We start from the raw sequence: 14,618 nt of genomic DNA on the forward strand, positions 1-14,618 counted from the left end.
CTTTTTGGCCCAATGATACCTAAACTAGAATTTTAAGAATACACTTAAATAAAATTTTGGAAGCTATAAGTAATAACTGAATGGGCATTTTTCCAAGTACTTCCTAATTCCTATTCTCCTCCAGAGACTAGCTGGATGGATCCAGGATGACCGCTGTCATCCTCATACGTGAATGCTTATTCAGCAACAACAGGGCACCTGGCCCTACATTTAATTCTGATAGAACCATAGTTCGTTAGTTAGAATCAATTAATTCATTAATCAGTTACAGCATTCAAGTTGCTTATAAATCTACCTTGAAGCTCCTGGGCAGACCTAGTGAGGTAGCAGAATATATAGGAACAGAGAGGCTGGTCTACAGTGAAGAGAGAATAGCATACTGGATGACTCCTAAGAAACCTCAATACGATGTATATGCTTCTCTATTTCTCAGTACATGAGGCTCTATAGGTCATGTGATATAACATGTATCATACCACTGGGCATGTCTCTGAAGAAGAGAAGATCCCAGGCAAATCAGAGGGTGAGGACATTAGTAAGGTCTCTGTGATGAGAACAATGACAAGGGCACAGCCCTGTCTCTAGATCTACACCTTCTTCTAAATCCGTCTCCTCTGTGTGATGACGGGGTCACACAGAGATTACTGTTTCTCCATCTCTGCGCTCCAGATGATAAAGCTGCTAAAACCATGTTTGGTCCTCCCTGTTACTAGACCTGCAACATTAACATCAGTACCGCACACACGACCCAGATCTCCCACTTTGTATCTGAGCTGGTCCTAGAAAACGGTAGTTACAAACCCCTGGGTGCAAAAAGACAATGAACTGGGTGAGTGAACTGAAAAAAACAGATGGAATTGCATAGGAATCCAGACAGGATTTAGCCCTGGATTGGAGTAGGTAACACAGAGCAAAATTGGGTGCCGTTACAGCAATAATTGCCAACTTGAGTATGGGGAAGAAAGTATTTGAGTAATCTGATAGACTCTTAACACATTATTGACTAGGGGATTTTTGCAGGAACTGACACCTGTGGCTGTTAATACATCTCTGGTCAAAAATGTGTTAAAAATTAATCCGCTCAGCCTCCCAGGATTACGATCTGCTATCCTAGAGCAGTTCAGTTTCCCTTGAAAAACCTTCACTCTAAGCCACTGGTTTGACTGCAGAGTATCAGGTCATACAGTGTGAACAAGACAGAGACAGCCCAGCCCACATGGAACTTCCATCCTGGGAGCACTAATGATTTCAAGGACCCTTAAGTCATCTACCTCTGATGACTAAATGCAATGGGGAGAAAGAATGGAATGAAAAATAAAGCTTTGAATGATGGACAATCAGGAGAGCTTTCAGACTGACTATATGAAATGTGTACAGTTTTCTAGAAGGAAGTCTGCTGAAATGATCAGGTTCAGGGAAGTCAACATATAAATGCATGCAGAATCTCATTTTAATTGTAAACAAAATTGCTTATTTGTATCTGAATTATGATCAAATAGAGATACATGGGAGCCAACTGCCACAGTGGGAAAATTCATCAGTACATATGAGAACTATTGCCCCTATTTTCTACCAAACTCCAGCTCAACACACGGCCCATTTAATCTCCCATCTTGCACCTCTAATTCCTCCGTTCTCTTCTCCCTAACTCATACCCAAATGAGAAAAATACAAACATAGCGTGTTGTAAAACCTCTCAAATGACCCCCATAACACTCAAATTCTGCCATTATGAATCCTTCCAAACTACTGTGCCATTTAAGTACAGACTGTTCCTTCATGGGTAAGCATGCTCATTCTAATATAGAGAAATGTTCAGCCAATATAATTTGTTGCAACTTGATTAGAAAAATACTATTGGGCTTCCCTGGTGGCGCAGTGGTTGAGAATCTGCCTGCCAATGCAGGGGACACGGGTTCGAGCCCTGGTCTGGGAAGATCCCGCATGCCGCGGAGCAACTGGGCCCGTGAGCCACAACTACTGAGCCTGCGCGTCTGGAGCCTGTGCTCCGCAACAAGAGAGGCCGCGATGGTGAGAGGCCCACACACCGCGATGAAGAGTGGTCCCCACTTGCCGCAACTAGAGAAAGCCCTCGCACAGAAACGAAGACTCAACACAGTCATAAATAAATGAATGAATGAATGAATGAATGAATGAATAAATAAATAAATAAATAAATAAATAAATAAATAAATAAATAACCGTGAATTTCTAAAAAGAAAAATACTATTAATACAGGCCATCTAACAGGACTGGGGGTAGCCTCTTTACACAGACGCTGGCTTCAATTTTAACAGTAAGAACCATGGGAAAAAATTAAATCCTCAAGAAGAGGAGATAAACTTTAAAGATTTGGGTTATTAAGATAGAGATCTGAAAAAAGCCAACTAGTTAGGCATTAGCAGGAGAGATGACATCTAGAGCAGTGGTCCCCATTCTTATTAATCAAGCCCACTACAGTAAAAAAGTTTTCAGTACTCTAATTTTTTAACATTCAATTATATACTAAATATATCATTGTCATTATTTATTATAAAACTAAGATAGAAATCTTAAAAGGAGTCAACAATAAAAATAAATAGAAGTTCTAATGTTTTTTGTAGCTCATCTTGCATTTTCCTTTGGTTACAGACATCCCACATAAGAAGCCACTGATCTACAGCAAGAGTCAGCAAGCTACAGCCCACAACATACATATATACATTTTTTAAACAATTCTTTTTAAGGATTTACTAATTATTTATTTATTTCTGGCTGCGTTGGGTCTCTTAGTAGCGGCACGTGGGATCTTCGTTGAAGCACACAGGCTCTTTGTCGCAGCACGCGGGCTTCCTCTCTAGTTGAGGCGCCCGCGGACTCAATAGCTGTGGCGCGCAGGCTTAGTTGCCCTGTGGCATGTGGGATCTTAGTTCCCTGACTAGGGATCGAACCCGTGTCCCCTGCATTTGAAGGCGAATTCTTTACCACTGGACCACCACGGAAGTCCCCACAACATATATTTTTGCAAATAAAGTTTCACTGAAACACAGTCACACTCATTCGGTTACATACCGTCTAGAAGTGCTTACAAGCTACAGCAGCAGTGATGCATAATTGTAACAGTGACTGTCTCATAAAGCCTGAGATGTTTACTATCTGGCCCTTTAAAGAAAATATTTCCAACTTCTGATCTAGAGTCTCAGGAATGAAAAAGTCCTTCTAGCCCTTAATGAAGTAAGGAAAGCAGATGATGATGATCCACCCCATTAATGTGCTGTTCACTGATGAAATAAAAATTCTCCAGCTAAGAAATCAGGAAAAATCTACTCAGGGGAAAATGCTAAGTTTTGACAGAGTTTCTCAATTTTGGATAGTACTCTACATATTTCAAGTAACTGTATTTAGTAGCTTCTCTAGATGTAGTTTAATCACCAAATTAAGCACAGGGGATAAACTGGAAAGTTTAGCACTGATGCCATACATAATCTATTAACAGTGTAAAAATCATGAAGAGTATACGAAGGAAAGCTGGAGAAACACCTCAGGCTGCCCTACATGTCTTCACTCCTATACACCAGCTGTTCTCCAAGTATGGTCCATGGACCCCTGGGGGACCCTGAGACTCACTTAGAGGTTCACAAGTTCAAAACAATTTTCATACTAATACTAAAACAAATTTGTCCTTTCTATCATGTTGACATTGCATGGATGGTGCAAAAGCAATGGTGGCGAAAACTGCTGGTGCCTTAGCACAAACCAAGGCAGTAGCATCAAACCGTGCTAGTCATCACTGTATTCTTTACCACCACACAAACAAATGTCAATTTCATTTACGAATGTCCTTGATGGGACTTCCCTGGTGGTCCAGGGGCTAAGACTCTGCGTTCCCAATGCAGGGGCCAGGGTTTGATCCCTGGTCAGGGAACTAGACCCCGCATGCCGCAATTAGGAGTTTGCATGCCACAACTAAAGATCCCACATGCCGCAACAGAAGATCCCACACATGGCAACTAAGATCCGGTGCAGTCAAAATAAATAAATAAATAAAATTCTTTTTTTTAAAGAAAAGAAAAAAGAAATCAAAGTGATCTGCCAGACTGGTGGAGTTTCAAGATGGCAGAAGAGTAAGACGCAGAGATCACCTTCCTCCCCACAAATACATCAGAAATACATCTACATGTGGAACAACTCCTACAGAACACCTACTAAACACTGGCAGAAGACCTCAGACCTGCCAAAAAGCAAGAAGCTCCCCACGTACCTGGGTAGGGTAAAAGAAAAAAGAAAAAACAGAGACAAAGAATAGGGACTTTTTTTAATCTTTCCTTGGGTACATGCCTGTGTTGGGTTAACAGTGTACTTAATAAATAATTTAGTGTTGAAAAAAAAAAAAAAAAGAATAAGGACGGGACCTGCACCAGTGGGAGGGAGCTGTGAAGGAGGAAAGGTTTCCACACAATAGGAGCCCCTTCGCAGGCGGAGACTGCGGGTGGCGGAGGGGGGAGCTTCGGAGCCACGGAGGAGAGTGCAGCCACAGGGGTGCGGAGGGCAGAGCGGAGAGATTCCCGCACAGAGGATCGGTGCCAACCGGCACTCACCAGCCCGAGGGGCCTTTCTGCTCACCCGCCGGGGCGGGGGGTGCTGGGAGCTGAGGCTCGGCCTTCGGTCGGATCGCAGGGAGAGGACCGGGGCTGGTGGCGTGAACACAGCCTGAAGGGGTTAGTGCACCACAGCTAGCCGGGAGGGAGTCGGGGAAAAAGTCTGCAGCTGCCGAACAGGCAAGAGACTTTTTCTTGCCTCTTTGTTTCCTGGTGCGCGAGGAGAGGGGATTAAGAGCACTGCTTAAAGGAGCTCCAGAGACGGGCGCGAGCCGCAGCTATCAGCACGGACCCCAGAGACGGGCATGAGACGCTAAGGCCGCTGCTGCCGCCACCAAGAAGCCTGTGTGCGAGCACAGGTCACTCTCCACACCGCCCCTCCCGGGAGCCTGTGCAGCCCGCCACCGCCAGGGTCCCGTGATCCAGGGACAACCTCCCCGGGAGAACGCACGGCACGCCTCACGCTGGTGCAACGTCATGCCAGCCTCTGCTGCCGCAGGCTCGCCCCGCATCCGTACCCTCCTTCCCCCCGGCCTGAGTGAGCCAGAGCCCCCGAAGCAGCTGCTCCTTTAACCCCGTCCTGTCTGAGCGAAGAAAGGATGCCCTCAGGCAACCTACACGCAGAGGCGGGTCCAAATCTAAAGCTGAATCCCGGGAGCTGTGCGAACAAAGAAGAGAAAGGGAAATTTCTCCCAGCAGCCTCAGAAGCAGCGGATTAAAGCTCCACAATCAACTTGATGTACCCTGCATCTGTGGAATACCTGAATAGACAACAAATCATCCCAAATTGAGGAGGTGGACTTTGGGAGCAACGATATATATATTTTTTCCCATTTTTCTCTTTTTGTGAGTGTGTGTGTGCATGCTTCTGTGTGTGATTTTGTCTGGATAGCTTTGATTTTACCATTTGTCCTACGGTTCTGTCTGTCCGCTTTTTTTTTTTTTTTTTTTTACTTAAAAAAAATTTTTTTTTCATAATAATTATTTTTTATTTTAATAACTTTATTTTATTTTATTTTATTTTATCTTATTCTTTCTTTCTTTCTTTCTTTCTTTTCTCCCTTTTATTCTGAGCCATGTGTAGGACAGGCTCTTGGTGCTCCAGCCAGGCGTCAGGGCTGTGCTACTGAGGTGGGAGAGCCAAGTTCAGGACACTGGTCCACAAGAGACCTCCCAGCTCCACATAATATCAAACGGCAAAAATCTCGCAGAGATCTCCATCTCAATGCCAAGACCCAGCTCCACTCAATGACCAGCAAGCTACAGTGCAGAACACCCTATCCCAAACAACTAGCAAGACAAGAACATGACCCCATCCATTAGCACAGAGGCAGCCTAAAATCATAATAAGGCCACAGACACCCCAAAACACACGACCAGACGTGGACCTGCCCACCAGAAAGACAAGATCCAGCCTCATCCACCAGAACACAGACACTAGTCCCCTCCACCAGGAAGCCTACACAACCCACTGAACCAACCTTAGCCACTGGGGACAGACACCAAAAACAACGGAAACTACGAACCTGTAGCCTGCGAAAAGGAGACCCCAAACACAGTAAGTTAAGCAAAATGATAAGACAGAGAAACACACAGCAGATGAAGGAGCAAGGCAAAAACCCAGCAGACCTAACAAATGAAGAGGAAATAGGCAGTATACCTGAAAAAGAATTCAGAATAATGATAGTAAAGATGATCCAAAATCTTGGAAATAGAATGGAGAAAATACAAGAAACGTTTAACAAGGACCTAGAAGAACTAAAGAGCAAACAAACAGAGATGAACAACACAATAAATGAAATTAACAATTCTCTAGAAGGGATCAATAGCAGAATAACTGAGGCAGAAGAACGAACAAGTGACCTGGAAGATAAAATAGTGGAAATAACTACTGCAGAGCAGAATAAAGAAAAAAGAATGAAAAGAATAGAGGACAGTCTCAGAGACCTCTGGGACAACATTAAACGCACCAACTTTCGAATTATAGGGGTAGCAGAAGAAGAAGAGAAGAAGAAAGGGACTGAGAAAATATTTGAGGAGATTATAGTTGAAAACTTCCCTAATATGGGAAACGAAACAGTTAATCAAGTCCAGGAAGCGCAGTGCGTCCCATACAGGATAAATCCAAGGAGAAACACGCCAAGACACATATTAATCCAACTATCAAAAATTAAACACAAAGAAAAAATACTAAAAGCAGCAAGGGAAAAACAACAAATAACATACAAAGGAATCCCCATAAGGTTAACAGCTGATCTTTCAGCAGAAACTCTGAAAGCCAGAAGGGAGTGGCAGGATATATTTAAAGTGATGAAAGGGAAAAACCTACAAGCAAGATTACTCTACCCAGCAAGGATCTCATTCAGATTTGTCGGAGAAATTCAAACCTTAACAGACAAGCAAAAGCTAAGAGAATTCAGCACCACCAAACCAGCTTTACAAAAAATGTTAAAGGAACTTCTCTAGGCAGGAAACAAAAGGGAAGGAAAAGACCTACAATAATAAACCCAAAACAATTAATAAAATGGTAATAGGAACATACATATCAATAATTACCTTAAATGGAAACGGATTAAATGCTCCAACCAAAAGACATAGACTGGCTGAATGGATAAAAAACAAGACCCGTATATATGCTGTCTACAAGAGACCCACTTCAGACCTAGAGACACATACAGACTGAAAGTGAGGGGATGGAAAAAGATATTCCATGCAAATGGAAATCAAAAGAAAGCTGCAGTAGCAAGTCTCATATCAGACAAAATAGACTTTAAAATAAAGACTATTACAAGAGACAAAGAAGGACACTACATAATGATCAAGGGATCAATCCAAGAAGAAGATATTAACAATTGTAAATATTTATGCACCCAACATAGGAGCACCTCAATACATAAGGCAAATACTAGCAGCCATAAAAGGGGAAATCGACAGTAACACAATCATAGTAGGGGACTTTAACACCCCACTTTCACCAATGGACAGATCATCCAAAATGAAAATAAATAAGGAAACACAAGCTTTAAATGATACATTAAACAAGATGGACTTAATTGATATTTATAGGACATTCCATCCAAACACAACAGAACACACATTCTTCTCAAGTGCTCATGGAACATTCTCCAGGATAGATCATATCTTGGGTCACAAATCAAGCCTTGGTAAATTTAAGAAAATTTAAATCATACCAAGTATGTTTTCCGACCACAACACTATGAGACTAGATATCAATTACAGGAAAAAGATCTGTAAGAAATACAAACACATGGAGGCTAAACAACACACTACTTAATAACCAAGAGATCACTGAAGAAATCAAAGAAGAAATCAAAAAATACCTAGAAACAAATGACAATGAAAACACAACTACCCAAAACCTATGGGATGCAGCAAAAGCAGTTCTAAGAGGGAAGTTTATAGCTATACAAGCCTACCTTAAGAAACAAGAAACATCTCAAATAAACAACCTAACCTTCCACCTAAAGCAATTAGAGAAAGAAGAACAAAAAAAAACCCAAAATTGGCAGAAGGAAAGAAATCATAAAGATCAGATCAGAAATAAGTGAAAAAGAAATCAAGGAAAGGATAGCAAAGATCAATAAAACTAAAAGCTGGTTCTTTGAGAAGATAAACAAAATTGATAAACCATTAGCCAGACTTATCAAGAAAAAAAGGGAGAAGACTCAAATCAACAGAATTAGAAATAAAAAAGAAAAAGTAACAACTGACACTGCAGAAATACAAAGGATCATGAGAGATTATTACAAGCAACTATATGTCAATAAAATGGACAACCTAGAAGAAATGGACAAATTCTTAGAAATGCACAACCTTCTGAGACTGAACCAGGAAGAAATAGAAAATATGAACAGACCAATCACAAGCACTGAAATTGAAACTGTGATTAAAAATCTTCCAACAAACAAAAGCCCAGGACCAGATGGCTTCACAGGCGAATTCTATCAAACATTTAGAGAAGAGCTAACACCTATCCTTCTCAAACTCTTCCAAAATATAGCAGAGGGAGGAACACTCCCACACTCATTCTACGAGGCCACCATCACCCTGATACCAAAACCAGACAAAGATGTCACAAAGAAAGAAAACTACAGGCCAATATCACTGATGAACATAGATGCAAAAATCCTCAACAAAATACTAGCAAACAGAATCCAACAGCACATTAAAAGGATCATACGTTATGATCAAGTGGCGTTTATCCCATGAATGCAAGGATTTTTCAGTATACACAAATCAATCAACGTGATACACCATATTAACAAATTGAAGGAGAAAAACCATATGATCATCTCAATAGATGCAGAGAAAGCTTTCGACAATATTCAACACCTATTTATGATTAAAACCCTCCAGAAAGTAGGCATAGAGGGAACTTTCCTCAGCAAAATAAAGGCCATATATGACAAACCCACAGCCAACATCATCCTCAATGGTGAAAAACTGAAACCATTTCCACTAAGATCAGGAACAAGACAAGGTTGTCCACTCTCACCACTATTATTCAACATAGTTTTGGAAGTTTTATCCACAGCAATCAGAGAAGGAAAAGAAATAAAAGGAATCCAAATCGGAAAAGAAGAAGTAAAGCTGTCACTGTTTGCAGATGACATGATACTATACATATAGAATCCTAAAGATGCTACCAGAAAACTACTAGAGCTAATTAATGAATTTGGTAAAGTAGCAGGATACAAAATTAATGCACAGAAATCTCTTGCATTCCTATACACTAATGATGAAAAATCTGAAAGTGAAATTAAGAAAACACTCCCATTTACCACTGCAACAAAAAGAATAAAATATCTAGGAATAAACCTACCTAAGGAGCCAAAAGACCTGTATGAAGAAACTGTAAGACACTGATGAAAGAAATTAAAGATGATACAAACGGATGGAGAGATATACCATGTTCTTGGATTGGAAGAATCAGCACTGTGAAAATGACTATACTACCAAAGCAATCTACAGATTCAATGCAATCCCTATCAAACTACCAATGGCATTTTTCACAGAACTAGAACAAAAAATTTCAGTTTGTATGGAAACACAAAAGACCCCGAATAGCCAAAGCAGTCTTGAGAAAGAAAAACGGAGCTGGAAGAATCAGGCTCCCTGACTTCAGACTATACTACAAAGCTACAGTAATCAAGACAGTATGGTACTGGCACAAAAACAGAAATATAGATCAATGGAACAGGATAGAAAGCCCAGAGATAAACCCATGCACCTATGATCACCTTATTTTTGATAAAGGAGGCCTGACTATACAACGGAGAAAAGACAGCCTCTTCAATAAGTGGTGCTGGGAAAACTGGACAGCTACATGTAAAAGAATGAAATTAGAACACTCCCTAACACCATATACAAAATTAAACTCAAAATGGATTAAAGACCTAAGTGTAAGGCCAGACACTATAAAACTCTTAGAGGAAAACATAGGCAGAACACTCTATGACATAAATCACAGCAAGATCCTTTTTGACCCACCTCCTAGAGAAATGTAACTACAAACAAAAATATACAAATGGGACCTAATGAAACTTAAAAGCTTTTGCACAGCAAAGGAAACCATAAACAAGACCAAAAGACAACCCTCAGAATGGGAGAAAATATTTGCAAATGAAGCAACTGACAAAGGATTAATCTCCAAAACATACAAGCAACTCATGCAGCTCAATATCAAAAAAACAAACAACCCAATCCAAAAATGGGCAGAAGACCTAAACAGACATTTCTCCAAAGAAGATATACAGATTGCCAACAAACACATGAAAGAATGCTCAACATCACTAATCATTAGAGAAATGCAAATCAAAACTACAATTAGATATCATCTCACACCGGTCAGAACGGCCATCATCAAAAAATCTACAAACAATAAATAACTGGAGAGGGTGTGGAGAAAAGGGAACCCTCTTGCACTGTTGGTGGGAATGTAAATTGATACAGCCACTATGGAGAACAGTATGGAGGTTCCTTAAAAAACTAAAAATAGAACTACCATACAACACAGCAATCCCACTACTGGGCATATACCCTGAGAAAACCATACTTCAAGAAGAGTCATGAAAAAAAAAAAAAGAGTCATGTACCACAATGTTCACTGCAGCTCTATTTACAATAGCCAGGACATGGAAGCAACCTAAGTGTCCATCATCGGATGAATGGATAAAGAAGATGTGGCACATATATACAATGGAATATTACTCAGCCATAAAAAGGAACGAAACTGAGTTATTTGTAGTGAGGTGAATGGACCTAGAGACTGTCATACAGAGTGAAGCAAGTCAGAAAGAGAAAAACAAATACCGTATGCTAACACATATATATGGAATCTAAAAAGAAGAAAATGGTCAGAAGAACCTAGGGGCAAGATGGGAATAAAGATGCAGACCTACTAGAGAATAGACTTGAGGATACGGGGAGGGGGAAGGGTAAGCTGTGACAAAGTGAGAGAGTGGCCTGGACATATATACACTACCAAAACAGATAGCTAGCGGGAAGCAGCCGCATAGCACAGGGAGATCAGCTCGGTGCTTTGTGACCACCTAGAGGGGTGGGATAGGGAGGGTGGGAGGAAGGGAGATGCAAGAGGGAAGAGATATGGGGACATATGTATATGTATAACTGATTCACTTTGTTATAAAGCAGAAACTGACACAGCATTGTAAGGCAATTATACTCTAATAAAGATGTTAAAAAAAAAAAAAAAGGTGATCTGCCAAATCGGTAAACTGATGCCACTTTTCATGCTGACTGATTTTTGTTTTGGAAGATAGTTATTTTTTATAAAAATGGTATCTATGTTAGCATGCAATAGGTTTACTAATATTATTTTTAAAGGACTTAATAAACTTTTTATTTTAGTTTTAATTTCCAGTATGATAAATACCAAAAGATAAAACCCACATAAACAATGCAAACATTTTTAAGAATATAAAGAGATCCTGGGACCAAAAACATCAAGACTGGATACTGTAGGCCTACCTACTCCTATCTTATTCTACATACAATTTTCTGTTTTTATTGAAAAATACTTACAGAATAAAATATCTCCCCTTTATGTTTCTCAGTTCACTTTTTCATGAGCTACACAGGAAACATCTTGCCTAAGGAGGGAGTATGACTTTCCCTCAAATATAGGAAGAGGGAGAACGGCTCTAAGCAAGAGAAAACTGCCTGTTCCACAGAAAGGAATCAAATCTGAGCTTGAGAACTGGGGGCTTTAGGCTTTAGCCACATCTACAGACACAGCTGAGCCTGCTTCACCGTCCACCGTAGACCCAGGCTGTGCACAGAGGCCATATCCATTCAGCACACTTTTTCTTTGCTCAATTCAGTTGGCCAGAGCTCTTTGGGGACTCTGCTACAATCCTGGACTCCCTTCCAGGTAAGTGGAAAAATAATTTGACAAGGTATTTTGGGGGCAAGATGCTGGTGCTAAAAAGAGGCAACCATCCTCTCCTCTTTACAATTCCAATCGTCCAAATGGCATGAAAGGTACAGCTGGAATCTCAGATTTCTCTCTCTGCATTCCAAACAGAGAGAAAAGATTTCTCAAGCTGGGATTCACTGCGATGGAGCTATCATATCTGCCCACCTAAAATAAGTAGCGGCATCTCCAGGGTTGAGGAGATAGGCCGGGATAGATGACTAGAAAGACTTGCCAGGGGCAGGGGGCGGGGGGGGGGGTGACAGGGGAGTTCCAACGCTCAGCTTTGTCAGGGATCAGAATCACTTTGCTAGGTCTGCTCTTACAGAGAGAAGGGGAACGGAATGAAGTTTCTTCTCCGGGGCCTGATCACACAAGCCACAGCCCTAAATATAGTAAAGTCGACATCTTAAAACCTAGAAGTCTCTCAAATAACTTGTAACAGGTTTCATCGTTTTATTATCACTATCATAAGGTAGATATTGGCAAACTGATTTCCACCAATATATGCATATAAACCCTAGCCATCCCCAATAAAGGAACTGTAAACTCAAAGTCATTTGTTAGGATTTTAGCACAAAGTTCCCTTATGGAAAAATGTTCTAAATGGCAATTAGACAAAATAATACTGTATTTTATATACAGGGTAGATTAAATAGATTTGTGGGCTGGCATAAGAACCTAAGAATTAAATTGTTTCCACAGTTTATAAGTGTAAATCCTGGACTTGAGGTATACTCACGCACCACCATCCCAAACCAGTCGTAGTGATAAACACACTGGAAACTCTTACTTAAAAGGCAAAATCCAGAGATTCTTAGGTTCTCCTGATTCCCCTTATAAAAAAAGGATTCTCTGGAGATAATGTACACCTGTAAGTACCGACAGACAAGGGCAGCTCTGAAAGCAAAATCAGAAGTGAAAGAAAGGAAAGAAAGAAGCTTACCTGTGGTCAAGATGACTGAAGTCTTGTAAATTCAATTCCCTGGTGTCTTGTGTCAGATAAATTGTATCCACATCCTATTTGAAACATAATTCAGTCATATAAACAGTCCCCATAGAGGATCAGGGAAGCAAGAGAGATGCAAAGAGAATCAGACAATGACACAGGCAGATTTTTATGTAATCTGAGGAAGGAAGATTTTAAGCAAGCAATGAATGGTGGGGGGAAAAAGAGAGAGACAGCGAAATAAGCCAGTCAAATACTGGAATATTCTCCAGGTGTGTGTGTGAGAAAGTGTGTGTGTGCATGCATACAGATACACTTACCCATTGTACTTCTTCCCTGTATGAAAATCCAAGCCAGTCACAAACACAGGCATACATCTGAGAAAATCCACCTGAATTATACAATAGAAATGTGACAGGTTTTCGACTAAATGTTTTTTAAGTTAAAATTTAAAAGCTTAAATATGGCCGATGTTGACAATGCTGATTATTCTCTCCTTTTGGGAAAACAGCAAAGATTCTCCCCCCTGTTCTACAGTAAGTACATAGCAGGATGCAATATAGCTTAAATATAGGATGTTTGTCCACCAATCTAAAGTCTGTGCAGTGCTAATTACACCTTAAAAGTAATTGTACCTTTACGGTAGCACACTAGGAATAGACTTCGCTTCCTGGCAAAACGGCAGCCATCCAGCCATTTATTTTTTGGTTTTAAAATGCATGCTCACCACAGGGGCCCTGCTCGGCCACAGTCTGGCTGTCCCACAGAGCCTGGAGACTGGCCAGTCGCTCAGATGGCTCCATGCAGACTTTTTTCATGATTCTCCTGTAAGATCAACAAAAACAACGATACATTTCAAAAATCAAGTTTTCTGAAGTACACTCAGAAATTTATTTTGTGATACACCATTTTTTTTTTTTTTTTTTTTAAACAAAGATGGGTTTCGGGACTTCCTTGGTGGTCCAGTGGTAAAGAATCCGCCTTCCAATGCAGGGGATGCGGCTTCCATCCTTGGTCGGGGAACTAAGATCCCACATGCCGCGGGGCAACTAAGCCTGTGCGCCGCAACTACTGAGCTCACACACCTCAACTAGAGAGCCCGCGTGCCGCAAACTACAGAGTCCATGTGCTCTGGAACCCGCACACCACAACTAGAGAGAAGCCCAGGCGCTGCAACAAAAGATCCCGCGTGCCTCAACGAAGATCTCGTGTGCCGCAACTAAGACCCGACGCAGCCAAAAAAAAAAAAAAAAAGATGGGTATCACTTCAATTTTGGTAAATGTAATTTCATTTTTTGAGTACCAGGAGCTGGAGAGCTATAGGAACTTAATAATAAAGCCCTTTATTTAACGCCCATTTGTAGCTAAAGGTATCTAACAATATAAATATTCTCCGTGTTTAATTCTTTCACAACATTAGATTTTATTAGAATAGTTAGAAAATGGTGTGTTCCACTTAATAAATTATCTAATTTATCTAATAATAATTTATTAGATTATGTGTACACTAAATATAAATTACTAATTTTCAAGAAATTAAGGTAATTCCTTGAAAATTAGTCATCTCTCTCGGACCACAGCCGAGAAGGAGAGATGACTCCTCTTCTGTCCTTCCATAGTACAAGTAGTACAAATG

The 14,618-nt window shown here is 40.6% G+C and overlaps 1 protein-coding gene across 3 annotated transcripts in view; it reads right to left on the reverse strand.

Annotated features, from left to right (window-relative positions):
- The window catches only part of CARMIL1 (capping protein regulator and myosin 1 linker 1), a 320,425-nt gene that overhangs the window by 159,198 nt on the left and 146,609 nt on the right, over nucleotides 1-14,618 (reverse strand). For all 3 annotated transcript variants that reach the window (XM_068559097.1, XM_068559096.1, XM_068559098.1), the window contains exons 6-8: nucleotides 13,710-13,807; nucleotides 13,303-13,373; nucleotides 12,980-13,053 (exon numbers count right to left, since the gene is read on the reverse strand). In XM_068559097.1, the coding sequence (XP_068415198.1) occupies nucleotides 12,980-13,053; nucleotides 13,303-13,373; nucleotides 13,710-13,807 (243 nt within the window). The remainder of the gene's footprint in view (nucleotides 1-12,979; nucleotides 13,054-13,302; nucleotides 13,374-13,709; nucleotides 13,808-14,618) is intronic.

Source organism: Eschrichtius robustus, chromosome 12 (genome assembly GCF_028021215.1).
Source record: "Eschrichtius robustus isolate mEscRob2 chromosome 12, mEscRob2.pri, whole genome shotgun sequence".
Classification (NCBI taxonomy): Eukaryota; Metazoa; Chordata; class Mammalia; order Artiodactyla; family Eschrichtiidae; genus Eschrichtius; species Eschrichtius robustus.